The 18,135-nt window shown below is 38.8% G+C and overlaps 1 protein-coding gene across 1 annotated transcript in view; it reads right to left on the reverse strand.

The window, feature by feature from the left end:
- Nucleotides 1–18,135, reverse strand: part of SDK1 (sidekick cell adhesion molecule 1) — a 1,142,665-nt gene that overhangs the window by 353,683 nt on the left and 770,847 nt on the right. Inside the window, 1 exon segment of the mRNA XM_043999243.1 lies at nucleotides 3,300–3,494. Within this exon segment, the coding sequence (XP_043855178.1) occupies nucleotides 3,300–3,494 (195 nt within the window).

The raw sequence follows: 18,135 nt of genomic DNA on the forward strand, positions 1-18,135 counted from the left end.
GAAAGATGTGGCTCTGGAAGGGTCTGCAGAGGCCAGATAGTTCAATTCCATCATTTTACAGATGAGGAAACTGAACACTTTGGAGGTTAAGTGACTTGCCCAAAGTGACACAGGTAGTAAGCATGAGAGGCAGGATCTGAAAACAAATCATCTGGCTCCAGAGCCAGCATCCTTCCCATTTTACCATGCCGAAAAGAGATAAATAAATATAAAATATATAGAAAGTAATTTCTGATAGGGGAAGACGTTAGCAACCAGGGGAATAAAGAATGGTCTACAATGTGAGATGAACCTTGAAGGAAGTTAGGGATTCTATAGAGTGGAGGAAGGCATACATTGCAGTCAACCTAGATATGCAAATAAATGGAGATGGGAGATGAAATATCATTTGTAATCAGATATAAATATAGTATTCTGGATATAACACCAATTCCATAGTATTAAGTACATTTTACCTCACTATGGATAGGCTAGTTCAGTTGGACTACAGAGTGTATTAAGGAGAGTAATGTAGAATAAACCTGCAAATGTTGATGAGCCTCTAGAGTGGAGGGATTTGAATGTAAGACAAAGGGATTTGTATTTTATTTTAGAGGCATCTAGACATCTAGGTGGTGCGGTGTATACAGCACTAAGGCCTATAGTCAGGAAGACTCCTCTTCCAGAGTTCAAATCTGGCCTTAGACACTTACTAGCTTTGTGATCCTAAGCAAGTGACTTAACCCTGTTTGCCTCAGTTTCCTCATTTGCAAAATGACATGGAGAAGGAAATAGCAAACCATTTCAGTATCTTTGCCAAGAAAACCCCAAATGGGGTCACAAAGAGTTGGACATGACTTAAAATGACTGGTAGCCACTGGAACCTCGGAATGTAAAGAATAGCATGATTGGGTCTATGCTTTAAGAATATTAATTTGGCAGCTGTGTGGAAAATGAATTAAGATAAGAGAGACTGAAAGTAGGAAGACCAATTAGAAGTGAGAGGTAAGAAGGATCTGTATTCATGGTCAAAATCCCAAGGCACTCAAAGAACTTGAATATTTTTTTTTGTATACTCTAAGAATGATTATATTCAATAAGGTCTTAGTGGATATTATGATTATTTTGTTATAGTATAGTAATTAGAAAATTGTTTATCCATTTAGACATATTAGATAAAACCCCATAATTTTTTGAGGGGGAGGTGAAGAACTATTTTTCATTTATGTGTTGTGAGATCACTGGAATCCAGGGGTTGTTGGGAAAAGAGTAATATTGAAAGAGCTAAGGAAAAATGGAGTTAACAGTAGAATCATAGGATCATAGATTTAGAGATCAGTGGGACTATAGAGACTATCCAGTCCTATCCCTTCCTTTTACAAATGAGGAACTGACACTCAGTGAGGTTAAGAGACTTGTCTGGAGTTGCAAGTATTTGAGATAGGATTTGTACCTGGGGGTCTTCCTGGCTATAGGTTGAGCCTTTTATCCACCAAGTCAATTGCTTGAGTGGAAGTACAATATGAAAGTATTGCTGCTGAGTCTTGCATCTTTTAGTACTAGGAATGGGAGCCAAGTGTAGGATTGGTACAGTGTCATTGAGTATATGGGCAGAAAATAGCTAAAGGGATTGTAATGGTAAGGGCCAAGATCTACAGGTAAATCCTCATTTGTTATAGACATTATATGGGGAGCCAATGAAATGTGGTATGGACAGTAATTCTTGGTTAAAGAAAATATTAAGGAAATTGTAGCATTCCATTCTCAAACCATATTTGATAAATGGAAGAAATACTACATTTATTTCAAGACTTTTCCTGAGAAGTTTTATTTTCTCCTCCAAATTCTACTTTATTTTTATTGCAGTAAGATAAACTGTGAAGCAGCATGATGTAGTGGAAAGAGGAGTCTAAGTGGAGGAAAAGGAGGAGGAGGAAAGGTCTCCTGGGGCTTGCCTTTTAACCTCCTGAAACCTCATTTTCTTCATTTGTGAGCATTATTACCTACTTCACAATTGGAGTGGAAAGCATTTTGTAAACTGTAGAGTTCTATGTAAATGTGAGATCTTATGAAGAAGATATTAAATGTCAGCTCTCACATACAGCATCATTTCTGGGTATTGAATACATTTTTCCTCATGATTGGTATGCCCTGCTTTAAGAAAATCCAACATGTAAAACATCTGAATTTAGAAAAAAAGTAAATTAGGATGTCACTATTGGCTTTGTGAAAGAGGACTTTTTTTATAAAAGGATTCATTGCAGTTCACAGGTACATAGGTCTAGAGGTAGAAGGGACCTTGGAAGCCATCCAGCTTAATGCCCCCCCCCTTTTTTTAAAGAGAAAGAAACTGAGGCTAAGGGAAGTTAAGTGCTTTGTACAGGGTCATACAGGTTATTAGTCTCTTAAACCTAAATTTAAACGAGCTAATTTGCCAAGATTCAGGTTGTAACCCAAGTTTCTAAGAATCCATCTGCTGCTTAAAATCTAGGCATATGTATATTTAGTATCTCATCTTCCAAACTGAAATAAAAAACTGACCCTTGGTCATCTTGGTGACCTTTAGTTTGTCAAAATCCACCTGAGTTCAAATCCAGCCTCAAACACTTACTAGCAATGTGACCATGGGCAAGTCATCTGTAAAATGAATTGGTGAAGGAAATGGAAAACCACTCCAGTATTTTTGCCAAGAAATCCCAAAATGGGGTCATGAAAATCAGACACAACTAAAATCACTGAACAAAAAACAGTATTCTGCCTGAAGACATAATCAGCCAAGCACTTTGTCTCATGGGGCAAGTGCAAAAGGTATTATTCAATAATTACCAAGTTCCACTTCATTTTAGAAGAAAAATTTTAATATTATGAGAGCTAAAGATAAACCCTTATGCTACTATTTTTTTCAAAGAAAATGTACCAAGGCATTTCAGTTAATATGATCATAAAAGAAATCCACAAAAGAACTATAATTGTTCAATAAAACTAAACTAGAAGATGGATATAAAAGAGGGAAAGAAGATCAAGAGACAAAGAATAAGAGAGATATTTATTCATTATTAATCCTTCATTTCTTTCTAGCAAGATATTGAAGGTTTTTGTTGGGTTTTTTCCCTTCCCTTTTAAAAAGCTATTCACATAAATTAAGTGTGGTCAGTGCTAGAAAACCACAGAGTAGATAATGCCAATCTAAATTTATGTAACAAGTGTATCTTCTCCATCTCCTGCAAAGCTATAATAACTATATGGATGTTTGGCTGTCACATACTAAAGTGACGTGAGTTTGGTGTTCTTGTTTGGTGTTCCTGACATCCCACACTTACTGGTTACATCCAGGTAGGTGTGTGTCTCTATTTCCCCACCTTCATTTCTTGCAAAGCACTGAAAGATACCAGAATCATTGGGATGAAGCTTCTGGATCCGTAGACCTCCACTCACTAGCAATTTATAACGAGAATTCCGAAGCTTGCTGATGGGGACAGAGTCTTTATACCATTCAAGGTTAGGGACTGGAACTCCTGTATATGGAAGAAGGAATATTGAAGTCATTTTTTAAAACTGTATTTGCTATCAAGAATTTTTTTTTTAAAAAAGGCCAGTGGAAAGAAAGAAACCACATTTTTGAGCACATACAACTAATTCTTGATTATTTGTGCTGATGGAAGAGAGCAGTAGCTCAAGTGATTCCAAATTTAGACATTTATCCATGTATTCAGTAAACATTTATTAACCACCTATCATGTGCAAGGCATCATACTAATTTATTTTTATTTTTAATTTTTAAAATAATTTTATTTTTTCCCAAATTACATGTAAAAACAAATTTTAACGTCAATTTTTAAAACTTTGTGTTTAAAATTCTCTTTCTCCCTCCCTCCCCACCCCTCCTTAAGAACTCAAGCAATTCAATGTAAGTTATACATGTGTTGTCATGCAAAACATTTCCACATTAGTCAGGTTGTGAAAGAAAATGGACAAGAAAAACTAGCAAAAAGAACTAAAAATTATGCTTCAATCTGTATTCAGACACTTCTTTTTCTGGAGATGGATTGCATTTTTCATAAGTCTTTCAGAGTTCTCTTGGATCATTGCATTGCTGAAAATAAGTATGCCAATCATAGCAGATCATCTTACAATATTTCTATTATTTTGTATACAGTACATTTCACTTTGCATCAGTTCATGTCTTTCCAGATTTTTCTGAGAGCATCCTGCTCATTATGTCTTAGAGCACAATAGTGTTCCATCATTATCTCATCCCACAATTTGTTCAGCCATTCCCCAATTGATGGGCATCTCCTTAATTTCAAATTCAACTTTTAAAAAATCTCTTTTTGAATGCCAACCTAGTAATGGCAAGCATGGTTTTATAACCCTTTGGCCATAGTTCCAAATTGCTCTACAGAATGTTTGAATCAGTTTGCAACTTTACCAAGTATTAATGTATTAATGTCTCATTTCTCCCATATCCCCTACAACATTTGTCATTTTCCTCTGCTGTCCTATTATCCAATACAATAGGTATGAGGTAGTACCCCAAAATTGTTCTGACCTGCATCTCTCCTACCAATAGTGAGTTAAAGCATTTTTAAAATATGGCTACAAGTAGCTTTGATTATTTCATCTGAAAACTTCCTATCTTTTGATCATCTATCAATTGGGGAATAGTTCTTATTTTAACAAATTTGATTCAGTTCTCTATGTGTTTGAGAACTGAGGCCTATCAGACAAACTTGCTTCAAATTTTTTTGACAATTACTATTGCTAACTGTTCTTTTCCTCCATCCTGTCCCCTCCCCATGACATTTACTCTATTTTCTATCTTCTTTCACCCTATCCCTCCTCACAAGTGTTTTGCTTCTGACTGTCCCCTCCCCCAATCTTCCCTCCCTTCTTTCATCCCCCCTCTTATTCCCTTCCACTCCTACTTTCCTGAAGAGTAAGATATATTACTTTACCCAATTGAGTGAAGGCACCATACTAAGCCCTGGGAAAGATACAAAGAAGAATCAGTGACAAACCATGCCTAGTCTGGGTCATATGAAACAGGAACAAACATACAATGATGCAAATTATATCATATGTATATAAGAAGAGTACATAAAGAAAAAAGTCTTGTCCAGCTTCCAGGTGAAGTGAGTGATACCAAAGTTTGAACAATTATTTTCTTTCTTTTTTTTGTTTTTGTTTTGTTTTTTGCTTGTTTGTTTGTGGGGTGATAAGAGTTCACAGCTAGTGTCAAATGTCTGAGGCTGAATCTGAACTCAGGTCCTCCTGAATCCAGGGCCTGTGCTTTATCCACTGTGCCACCTAGCTGCCCCGTGAGCAATTATTTTATTTTATTTTTAAAAAACTTTATTTATTTATTTATTTTTCAGCAACAAACATTTATTTTATTTTCCATTTACATGTAAGGGTAGTTTTCAACATTCATTTTCATAAGATTTAGAGTTTCAAATTTTTCTCCCTCCCTCCCTTTCCTCCCCCCTCCACAAGATCGCAATCAGGTTATATATGTACAATCCACAAGTGTTCTTTTTATCAGTTCTTTCTATAGGAGAGCATAGTAAGCTTCCTCATTAGTTCCTTGGGATTGTCTTGGATCATTGCACTGCTGAGAGTAGTTAAGTCATTCACAATTGCTCATTGAACAATACTGCTGTCACTATGCACAATGTCCTCCCAGCTCTGCTCACTTCACTATACATCAATGTTCATTATTCTTTCCAAGTTTTTCAGGGATCATCCTGTTTGTCATTTCCTGTAGCACAAGACCATTCCACTACAATCATATAACACAGCTTTTTCCATCATTCCTCAACTGATGGACATTCCCTTGATTCTCAATTCTTAACCTCCACCAAGATTTGCTATAAATATTTTTTGTACAATTTTTCCCCCTTTTCTTTTTTTCATGATTATGATTGTTAACTGTTTCCCTTCCATCCTATTCCCTTCCCCCATGATATTTATTCTATTATCTATCTTCTTTCATCCTATCACTCTTCAAAAGGGATTTACTTCTGTCTGTCCCCTCCCCCAATCTGTCCTTCCTTCTTTTGCCCCTCTCTCTTTATCCCCTTCCCCTCCTATTTTCCTGCAGGGTTAGAGAGATTACTCCACCCAATTGAGTGTGCACATTATTCCCTCCTTGAGCCAATTCTAATGAGATTGAGGTCTTTGAGCCAATTTTGATGAGTGTTAGGCTCATTTACTGCCCAGATTAAATAGATTACTCCACCCAGTTGGGTGTGTCTGTTAGTCCCTCCTTGAGGCAGCTCTGATGAGTTTAAGGTCTTTGAGCCTTTTCTGATGAGTGTAAAATTCATTTACTGCCCTGCTCCTCTCCCATCTCTTCCCCAACTCCATAAGTCTTTTCCTGTTACTTTCATGTAGGATTTCACTTCTGCCCTTCCCCCTCAGCCAGTGAATTCCCTTCACCCCTCAATTTAACCCTAAAGATGTTATCATCTACCTAAGTGACACAGTGGACAAATCATCACCCCTGGACCCAGGGGGATCCCAGCCAAAACTCGGCCTTAGACACAAGACAGTCACCCACTGTATGACCCCAGTATGTCCCAGTATGACCCATGTATGTCCCTCAGCTCCAATTTTTTATGGTTCTCTAGGGTCTTGTATTTGAAAGTCAAATTTGCCATTCAGTTCAGGTCTTTTCATTACAAATATCTGAAAGTCTTCTTTTTCATTAGTCCCATTTTTTCCACTGAAAGATAATGCTGAATTTTGCTGGGTAGGTGATTCTTGGTTGTAATCCCATTTCCTTTGCCCTTTGGAATATCATATTTCATGCCCTCCGGTCCTTTGATGTAGAAGCTGCTAGATCTTGTGCTATCCTAACTGGGGCTCCACAGTACTTGAATTCTTTCTTTTTGGCAGCTTGCAATATTTTCTCCTTGACCTGAGAGCTCTGGAATTTGGCTATAATATTCCTAGGAGTTTTCCTTTTGGGATCTCTTTCTGGAGGTGATCAGGTCAATTTCTATTTTGGCTTCTTCTAGAATTTCAGGGCAATTTTCCCTGAGAATATCTTGGAAGATGGTGTCTAAGCTCTTTCCTTGATCATGGTTTTCAGGTAGCCCAATAATTTTCAAATTATCTCTCCTGGACCTATTTTCCAGGTCAGCAGTTTTTCCAAGAAGATATTTCACATTGCCCTCTGTTTTTTTATTCATTTGGATTTGCTTTATTGTGTCTTGGTTTTTCATAAAGTCACTGGCTTCCATTTGTTCAATCCTAATTCTTAGGCAATTATTTTCATCAGAGAGCTTTTGTACCTCCTTTTCCATTTGGCCAATTTGACTTTTCAAGCCATTGACATTTTTCTCATGTCTTTCCTGCATCCCCCTCATTTCTCTTTCCATTTTTTCCTCTACCTCTCTAACTTTATCTTCAAAGTCCTTTTTGAGCACCTCTATGACCTGAGACCAATTCATATTTTTCTTGGAAGCTTTAGATACAGGGGCCCTGATGTTGACATTTTCCTCTGAGGGTGCCCCTTGGTCTTCCTTGTTACTGAAGAAATGTTCTACGGTCCTCACCTTTCTCTGTCTTCTCATCTTGCCTTTCTTTTACTAGACTTTTAGCTCCTTAGAGTGGGGCACTGTTTCCAGGCTGCAGTATCCCAAGCTTAAGAAATCCCAGGTGGTATGATTTAAGGAGAATCAGGTTCTTCACTCACCCAGCCTGTTTCCTGGTCCTTAGATGACCCCAGACCAACTTGCCCATCAACCAGCTTTGTGTGTTGTGGTTGTTAGCTCTGATGAGCCTGTGCCCCTCCTCCACCTGGGCCACTGCTACTTGAGCCTATCTCCTGGTTCTCAGCAGGGGTGTAAAATCCAAGTTCTGCCTTAGCACCAGCATAGATCCCTATAGTCCCACCCCTGCCCAGGGCTCAGCCCACTCACCAGACTGTGAGCTTAGTTCCAGAGGACACTGGTGCTTCAGCTGATTCAGAGGCTCTGGGGGTCTCCTTCTCTGGTGAGGCCTTCCTGGGACTGGATCTGGGTCAGGGTGACTGTGGGGTTGGGCTCAACTCCTGTATCAGCACAGCAGCTCCCTCCTTCTGACCTTCCAAGCTGTTCTTGGTTAGAAGATGATTTCAGCACATTCTTCTGTGAGTTTTGCTGCTCCAGGCATTTTCCTATGGTGTTATTTGGATGTTTTTTGGAGCAATCATGTCAGGAGTTCAGGAGCTCACTGCCTTTCCTCCGTCATCTTGGCTCCGCCCCAGAAGTCATTTTCAACAGTTTTAGTGACTGAGGAGTATTTTATCAAAGTCCAATAATTTGTAGAATAATTTGTAGCACTTAGCTATGGATCCATTGCTTTTTTGTAAGATGCCATTTATTATTCATTTTCATAAAGTTTAAAACCCCAACCCCCACCCCCACCCCCACCCCAGGGCTGGTGCCTGAGAATTAGGGTGAAAAGGTAAAGTCCTTGAGTAGAAGAATTCCAGTGTTCCATGCAGAAAGGCATGGGAGGCACAATAGACAGAGCATTGGGCCTGGACTAAGGAAGACTGGAGTTCAAATCCTGCCCCAGATGCTTACTAGCTCCACGACACTGATCAAGTCACTGGATCTCTGTTTGTCTCAGTTTCCTCAATTGTAAAATGAATACAAGAACGGCATCTGTCCCCTAAGATTGTTGTGAGGATCGAATGAGATATTTGTAAAGCATTTAGTACAATGCCTGGCACATGGTAGGCACCATATAAAGGTTCATTCTCTTCCCTTCCCTTCAGGTGTCAAAACATCTGAATAGATGAGTCCAAACAGTTTTCACAAAACACACAAAAGTTAATAATGTGTCCAGGTTCACATGGTTAGTAAGTATGAGAGATGGGATTTGAAACCAGCTCTACTGACTCCAAGCCCCACACTCTTTCCAATTTTCCATGCTGCTTATATTCATGGTATAAGATGATCAAATATAAGAAAAGATTAAAATTATGTTTTCCAAAACTTGCCTTTCCACATATGCTTTATTCAGACTAATACTAAAATATGTTTGCATTTCCTAAGCATGCTCCAGCTGAGCACAGGAAAGAAGCACCTTTGGAGTCCATTGGTTGGCAGGGAAGTTAACAGCAGAACTGGAAGTTACCTGCAGATAAGCCACAAAGTACCTAAATAGCCAGTAGCTAATGGGAATCATCTCTTCTTTCCAAGAAGCTGAAAGTCCTTTGATCTATCTATCACGCCTCTCTCTCTCTCTCTCTCTCTCTCTCTCTCTCTCTCTCTCTCTCTCTCTCTCTCTCTCTTTCTCTCTCTCTTTCTCTCTTGGTTCATAGCTGTGATTTCATTGGTGATTCTAGGACTCTGGGATTGTTCTCCAACTTAAAGTCTTAGAGAGTTGTGTAGGACACTGAGAACCTTAAAGTGACTTGCCCAGGTTCACACAGTCAATATGGTTCACTGGCAGGACTTATGATATGGTCTATGGGAAAAATAGGAAATATTTTATTTTGGAAATATGTATATGTATATGACAGAATGCAAGCTCCTTGAGGACAAAGACTTTTGGGGAAAGAGAAGGAGGGGTCTATGTATCTCCAGGGTATAGCATGATTCTTGACACAAAATTGGAGCATAATAAGTACTTACCAAGTTATTGATTGAAAAGAAGTGGCCTGTCAAGATTGGATGCCTATTGACTATGCTACTACTAGAAATGTGACACACACACAATCTCTCTCTCTCTCTCTCTCTCTCTCTCTCTCTCTCTCTCTTTGCATTTAAAGATGACACATTATTGATGCTGGCTTTATGTATGTGAAAGAATATCCTTGCTCTTCATTAGTACTTTATAAGATTATACTGCTATGGACTAAATGGACAAAGGCCTATAGGCGTATCTAATAATAGCTCAATAAATGTCCTGTTGTATACATTTACAAGTAAATCCAGGCCATGGACTTGAGTGTAACCTTCTGAAAAGAGCAGCAAAAATGATTGGCTTTTAGAAAGCAGTTTCTTCTTAAGGAACTAAAACCTCTTTTCAAGGGTATATTGGGGGAAGCAAACAAAACATATATTAAGCACTAAGTGTTAGGCGCTAAGGACTTTAGAAATATTATTTCATTTTATCTTTACAAAAATCCCATAAAGGAGTTGCTATTATTATCCCCACTTTATAGTTGAGGAAACTGAGGAAGAGATAGGTTAAGTGATTTGTCCAAGGCCAAACAACTAGGAAGTATCTAAGGCTGGGTCAGGTTTTCCTGACTGCAGGTCTAATCTTCTAATCTGTTATACCACCTAGAAGATATAGTAGTATATCAATATATATTATAGTACACAATGATAAGGTTAGAACTTTATTACTTGCTTTAGTTATAATTTTTTTTTTGATTTTTTTTTTTTTTAGTGAGGCAATTGGGGTCAAGTGACTTGCCTAAGGTCACACAGCTAGTAAGTGTTAAGTGTCTGAGGCCGGATCTGAACTCAGGTCCTCCTGACTCCAGGGCCGGTGCTCTATCCACTGCGCCACCTAGCCGCCCCCTAGTTATAATTTTTTAATACTAAAATCATGTCACTACTTTCAGAAGTGGGTCGGGGTGGGGCAGCTAGGCAGCACAGTGGATAGAGCACTGGCTCTGGATTCAGGAGGACCTGAGTTCAAATCCAGCCTTAGACATTTGACACTTGCTAGCTGTGTGACCCTGGGCAAGTCAGTTAACCCCTATTGCCAAGAAGAAGAAGGAGAAGGAGAAGGAGGAGAGGGTCAGGGCATACATATGAGACAAACAAATAAATATTGAAAGGATGATGGAAACTCAGGTCCATGAATTTGAATGGTATCCATTCATACATTGTTGGGTTTTAGTTTGGCAGGGCCATGCCAAGGGTGTGACTATTTGGGGCCTAACTGTGGGCTAAAGGCTCAGGTACATGATAGTTCTCCAAGTCTATAGTTTCAGAGATGTCATCTAAAGTCAACTAGTTCAATCCTTTCATTTAGATGAAGAAACTGAGGCCCAGAGAGAAAGTAATTTGCTAAAAGTAAAAAATTGCAATTACAAATAAATAACAGGGGGCAGCTAGGTGGCTCAGTGGATAGAGCACTGGCCCTGGATTCAGGAGGACCTCACTTCAAATCGGGCCTCAGACCCTTGACACTTACTAGCTGTGTGACTCTGAACAAGTCACTTAACCCCAATTGCCTTACCCAAACAAAACAAAACAAAACAAAAACAAATAAATAACAGACCAGGAATTAGAACTCAGGGTGTAGGATCATAAATCCAGGGCATGAAGAGACTATAGAGGTCATCTAGTCCCATGCTCTTTTTAGGTTTTTAAAATTTGTTTGTTTTGTTTGTTTTTTAACAAATGAGGAAACCGAAGCACAGGGAGTAAGCAATGATTTGCCTATGGTCATATAAACAGTGAAGGTCAGAAGTAGATTTTGAAGGGGTCTCTGATTCCAAATTCAGTCCTCTTTTTGTACCATGACACCTTCTGTACAGGAGAGGAATGATTTTGACTTTTCAAATGTTGTAGTAAAAGCATTTTTAAACATCCCTACTACACAGAACTGGAGGATGGGAGGTAGAGCAAGGTAGCATAGGAATATGTGTGTATATGTGTACATATGCATGTTTATGTGCGTTTGTGTATTATGTGTACATATATGCACAAGTGTAGATGTGCTGTGTGTGCCTATGCATGCAAGCATGTTTGCATGTGTACATATGTGATCTCATATTGTTTTATATATGTGCACATACCTGTGTGTATATGTTGGTGTGCATATGTGCATATGTATCTGTATATATGGGTATGAGGAATCTAGATGGCTTGGTGGATAGAACACTGGGCCTGAGTTCCAGTCCAGCCTCAGACACTTACTAGCCATGTGACTCTGGGAAAGTTATTTAACTTCTGTTTGCTTTAATCCATGGGAGAAGGAAGTGGCAAACCATTTCAGTAAGAACACCCCATGGACAGTATGGTCCATGTAGGGGTAATGAAGAGTAAGACATGACTAAATGACTGAATAAGAATATATGTGCATTGTGAGTATGTATGTACATATGCACATGCATGTATATGTGCATATGTATATGTGTGTGCATATGTATTTGTGTTTGTACATGTGTATGCATGCACGTATAGCTAGGTAGTACAGTGGAAAGAGTATTGGGTCTGGAGTCAGGAAGACTCATCTTCTTGCCTTCAAATCTGGCCTCAGCTTTGTGGCCCTGGGCAAGTCACTTAATGCTGTTTGCCTCAGTTTCTTCATCTCTAAAGTGAGCTGGAGAAGGAAATGGCAAGTTATTCCAGTATCTTTGCCAAGAAAACCCCAAATAGGGTCATGAAGAGTTGGACAAGACTGAAAAATAACCAAACAACAAGAACAATGCATGTGCATATGTGTGTAAGGGGCTACAATTCTAGCTATACTGTCTAAAATATCTAATGAGTGGTGGCCATTAAATTAGAAGCTTTAAGCAAGAGTTTAGACTTTTAAACATTAAGGAGAATAAGAATTTGGTGAAGAGAGAGAGAAAAGGCCTAGATTCAGCTATCTACCTCGGGTAGCTAATGTCTCCAGCTCCACTCTCTATGGGAGTCCTCATGAAAGAGAGTGAGCCACACCTCCTTCATCCCACAAGCCTGCTATGAAAACTGGGAACATCCCATCCACATGCGCAAACACATCTCCAAGCTAATTGGCTGGTAGCCTTGATTGACAGTACCCACAAGCAAACGTCACTTCCTGACGCCAAGGAAAGCTGCGTGGCTTGCCCTCAGATGCCTTCTCCTCATGGCAGAGCTATCCTACAGTAACTCTCCAGCAGGTGGCATCATTCTAATCATTACATGTGTATGTGGCTATGTGAGTGTGTTGAGCCCATGGTACGGCTATGTGAATATCTAAGTATAGCAGTAATCCTAAGAACTTTGTCTCTTAGTTTTTATTTTGTTGTTGCTGTTGTTGTTTGTTTTGTGTGTGTGTGTGTGTGTGTGGGGGACAATGAGGGTTAAGTGACTTGTCCAGGGTCACACAGCTAGTAAGTGTCAAGTGTCTGAGGCCCGATTTGAACTCAGGTACTCCTGAATCCAGGGCTGGTGCTTTATCCCCTGCACCACCTAAGTTGCCTCCTCTTAGTTTTTATTTTTAATATACATGGAGATAATTCAAACAATAAAGCATCTCTCGACATCAGGTCTTCTTCCTCATTCTCTTCCTCTTCCTCCTTCTTCCCCTCTTCTTGCTCCATTTTCCTCTTTCTCCTCCATTCTCCTCTTCCTGTACTTTCATCAGTGTGGGAAACTCCTTATGTGGAAGTTCCCACCCTAGATGTAGATGAAGAGTTGCCAAAAGCAATTCTGGAGAGGTTAAGGACTTGTCCAAGGTCACACAGCTAAAGTGTGGCAGAAGCAGGACTTTACCTAGGGCTTTCCATCACTAAGGCTAGCCCTCTCTTCCTGACTGAATGTTGCCTTTCTCTCATAAGCTATTCATCAAGTACAGAAAGTTTTCTTTAATAAACAGTGTCTCAGGATATTTCAAGATAATGGGCTGTCGAATCCTTTGCTTTGTTTTAATTATGTTTCCTGTCACTTTTCATTAGATTAGGAAATTTAAAAAAACACATGTATTTCAAAGGTAAACACAAAACCAATCCATGTAAAACTCTCTAATAGCAACTACATCATGTAGCTTTCACAAAGAATAACCACTTCTCGTGCTACTAGAGTTACACTGTCAAAATTAAAAGAAAGCAATAAATCGTATGATAGCAATGCTCTGCTGAAAGGCTGGTTCAATGTATACTATAAGCACATACCTCCCAGGAGTTTATCCTAAAGAAATTATGCAAAAGCAGCATATGCTCTGGTCTAGGGGAGAACTTAAGAATGCCATTTATTTAGAGATAACTATTAAAACATTGAGTGCCTGAACCATTTCTACATTAGGGCAATTTAAACTCCTGAATAGAAATCTTATCCCCCAAAATATCCCTTAGTATTATAAATTCTCTTTTCAAAATTATGAATACATTAAAAATTTTATATTCTCAGGATCACTGAGTTTTGTCGGCTTTAAAAAAAGGTGGCATTTACCCAAGAAAAAGAACAAAAAAAACAATACGGGAAATGATTCTTTTTTAATACTCATATTCCCTCTCTCAGCAACCATATCCATATCATTATACTAGAGGTGAATAGATACCAAGGCAGAGTTAGAAGCATTCATCTTTTTAAAGAGCTTCAAAGAATCTGAGATAATGTAGACCCTTTCCATTTTGACAATGAAGAAACTGAAGTGCCAAAGGATTGTGACTTGCCCACAATCACACAACTTGTTACTGGCACAGCCAGGACCAAAACCCAGGCTTGTTTACTCTGCCTGCCGGGTGCTTTCCAATGCCCTAAAAGACCATATTAGGGAACAGCTAGATGGTGCAGTGGATAAAGCACCAGCCCTGGATTCAGGAGGACCTGAGTTCAAATCTGCCTCAGACACTTGACACTTACTAACTGTGTGACCCTGGGCAAGTCACTTAGCCCTCATTGCCCCACCAAAACAAAACAAAAGACCATATTAGAAGATGCTTGAGTTATCCAGGAGAACAGGGCACCAGACTTAAATTTATGGTAACATGTGGTGGTACACACTTGTCATTCCAGATACCAGAGGAAGCTGAAGCTGTGAACTGCCATGGGGTAAGTCAGTGAATCAATGAACATTTATTAAGCTAAGCACTGTGGATACAAAGAAAGGCAAAAGACAGTCCCTGCTCTCAAGGAGCTCACTGTCTCATGAGTGAGACAATAAGCCATGTACAGAATAAATTGGAGATAATCAACCAAGGGAAGGCAATAGAATTTTTAAAAGAGATTTAACATATGTATTTATTTTTATTACATAATATTAGTTTATAGTTTCTTATACAATCCTCCTTCCTGTTCTTCATACTTTGAAATGTTTGTGTCTGCTGATTGTAAAATAAACAACAATGAAAGAAGAACAAACAAAAAGTATTATTGCCAAGTACTCTACTGTTGCTTGTATGGTAAACCAGTTTATAGTCAAGGGAAAATTCAGAACATAGACTATTTGTTACAGATGGAAAGGACCTTTGAGACCATTTTAATTCCTCCATTTAATAGATAAAAATAACACCCAGAGTTGTGGTTTAAAAGATCCTATTTCTATAGCACTTTCTTTTCTGCCTTCATCGCACTATAACTACATTATCTTCTTTGATCCTCACAATAACCCTATGAATTAGGTGTTATTAACTATCATGCCCAGTTTACATATGAGGAAATAGAAAGGTAACAGAATTAAGGGATATCAGGAAAGACTCCCTGAAGAAGGTGGAATTTTATCTGGGACCTGAAGGAAGTCACAGAAAGAAGGAGATGGAGATGAGGAGGGAGAGCATTCCAGGTATGGGGGAAAGTCAAGTGGAGTGTCTTGTTTGTTTTGTTTTTTTGGGCAGGGGTGGGGGGGGGAGGGCAGTGAGGGTTAAGTGACTTGCCCAGGGTCACACAACTAGTATCAAGTGTCTGAGGCCAGATTTGAACTCAGGTCCTCTTGAATTCAAGGCCAGTGCTTTATCCACTGTGTCACCTAGCTGCCCCCAAGTGGAGTGTCTTGTGTGAGGAACAGCAAAGAAGGTGAATGAAGATGGACTAGAGAGTGTTCAATTGTTCATTTATTTCAGTCATTTCTGACTCCTCGTGACCACATTTGGAGTTTTCTTGGCAAAGATACTGGAGTGGTTTGCCATTTCCTTCTGAGGTCGAGTTGAGGTTATTAAAAAAAAAAAAAAAAGCAGGGTCAAAGCTCCCAGGCTGATCAGCGTGTGTGACTGGGCCTGTGGGTAATTCATGAATTTCAAAGCATGGGGGGAGGTTGGGAGGAGGATGGAGAGACAAAGGGATGTAAGGTGGGGAGAGAGACAGCAACAGACACAGAGAGAGAGAGAGAGAGAGAGAGAGAGAGAGAAACATACACACACACACACACACACACACACACAAAGAGAGACATAGAGATGGATGAAGTATGCTACATCATTTCTGCCACACTCACATTCTTTCACATCAGCTTCAAGGAAGCTGGTAGCTGGTATTTTGGCTAAGGGTAGAGAACGCTACTGCCTGATTTTCTAACCACTCAAGAGAATACGGGTAAAATATGGGGCAGAGTGAACATCTCTTGACAAAGAACATTATTATGGTTCTGTGAAATCATATCGAATGTGGGAAGAACCATTTTGGGCTGACAAAGCATCTAGAAATCAAGGCTATTAATAGAAGAACTCCTATGGGTATCAGATGCTATTATCCAAAGCACAGAGAAGGACACTAAGAAAGGAAAATTTGGTCACATGCTGGTCTCTACATTATTTACTGAAGAAATAATGTCATTCATCATCATCAGAAATGAAGGCTAGTTGTCTGGAAAGATAACTACCTGTGGTTACATGTATTACAAATATCATTAATTTAAAATGTTCATCCATGCTCTTGGATTCATTAAGTTAAATTTATCTGGTTAAAATGGAGTATATTTATCATAAATGAGTACTAGGTTTATAAATTGGGGTTTTTTTTAACCAGAATTTATAGTGCAGTACTCATTAATGAAATATTCATTAAAAGCTTTACCTAGTCACGTTTGAAGAAAACAATGGGAGAAATGGTAATGTACAGATGCTGTCCAGCTTGATGTATTGTTAGGTAGTAGACTTAACCTAAATAATGTGCATATATAGAGCTAGTGTAAATGCTAATGTTATGAATTCTCACTGTGATTGTAATTCATCTGTCAAAAATCCCCCTGGGCAAATATGAATTATCACTAAGTGATGAAAAAGAGGTTGACATAAAACTGAATAGTTCTCCTTATGCAGACTTGAGACAGAAAAGTGGTAAGATTTCCTGTTAAAACAATAAAAAATCCATTTCCCTACAGCTTGGATTTGGCAAATAGCCCCTACCATTCCATTAATTGAAATTTACTATTTTGCCCCAAGCCTTTTATGCTAAGGGTCATCCTTCTGCAGCAGCGTAGAAGCAAAAAGGATTGTAAGGGGCTAGAGAATCAAGCCCTCTGACATTATGAAGGACTACATCCAAACTATTCAAGACTGATGACTGTCTAGTGTATTCTTAAATGCTCTAGAGATGAAAACATCACTATTTCCCTTCCATTGCAAATATTTAATTTATATTTATTTTATAATTATAAAGTTTTTTTTCTATCTTTTGTAACTCTCTCCTCCCCCATTTTGAGTCTATTATGGGGTACAATGGGAAAAATAGTCAGAGGGCCTGTTCCAGCTCTGCTAATTACTAATTGTGTGACCTTGGACAAGTCACTCCTTTGATTTCTATTTCTTTATCTCTAAAATGACAGGAGTGGACTAGAGCAGTGGTATCAAACTCAAAGGAAAGGGTCACTAACTTGTACACAAGGATCTCTGTGAGCCACATATTGACTAAGAAAAATCACATATTAACATTATCTATGTTCTATTGTTTTCTATTTATTTTGTTAAATATTTCCCAATTACAGTTTAATAACGTTAGGGCCACACTTGGGAGTTTTACAGATAGAGATGTTTGTATGTTTGACACCTCTGGGTTAAATGATCTTCAGGGCTACTTCTGGCATGAAATCTATAGTCCAGTTTTCATATCATGGATGACCTTGCACTTTACTCAACAACTGGTATGGAATTTGCGCAAGAAAAGGGGAAAAGGGAAGGAAAATAATAGAAAAGACCAACTTCAAAGCATTACACTACGAGTTTATTTATACAACATAGAAGAATTCTACCATATATTAAAAGCTGGACAGAACCTTAGAAATTATCTGATACAAGACTTTCATTTTAAAGATATGGAAACTGAAATCCATAGAGATGAAGTGGCTTTCCTAAGGTCACACAAAAGTTAATGGCAGAGCTAGATCAAGAATCCAAGCCAAGACTCTTTCTACTACATCATGTTATCATTCATCAAATCATGACCCAAGTGTCCACCACAGTATATTTCTCTGTGTGGGCTTTGCACATGTCTAGATCACCTAAGATGGAAGCACCCATATGAAAGAACCAGGGACCTGCTTCTGGGAAAAGTCATTCTCTATCCCCCCACCATA

Source organism: Dromiciops gliroides, chromosome 1 (genome assembly GCF_019393635.1).
Source record: "Dromiciops gliroides isolate mDroGli1 chromosome 1, mDroGli1.pri, whole genome shotgun sequence".
NCBI lineage: Eukaryota > Metazoa > Chordata > Mammalia > Microbiotheria > Microbiotheriidae > Dromiciops > Dromiciops gliroides.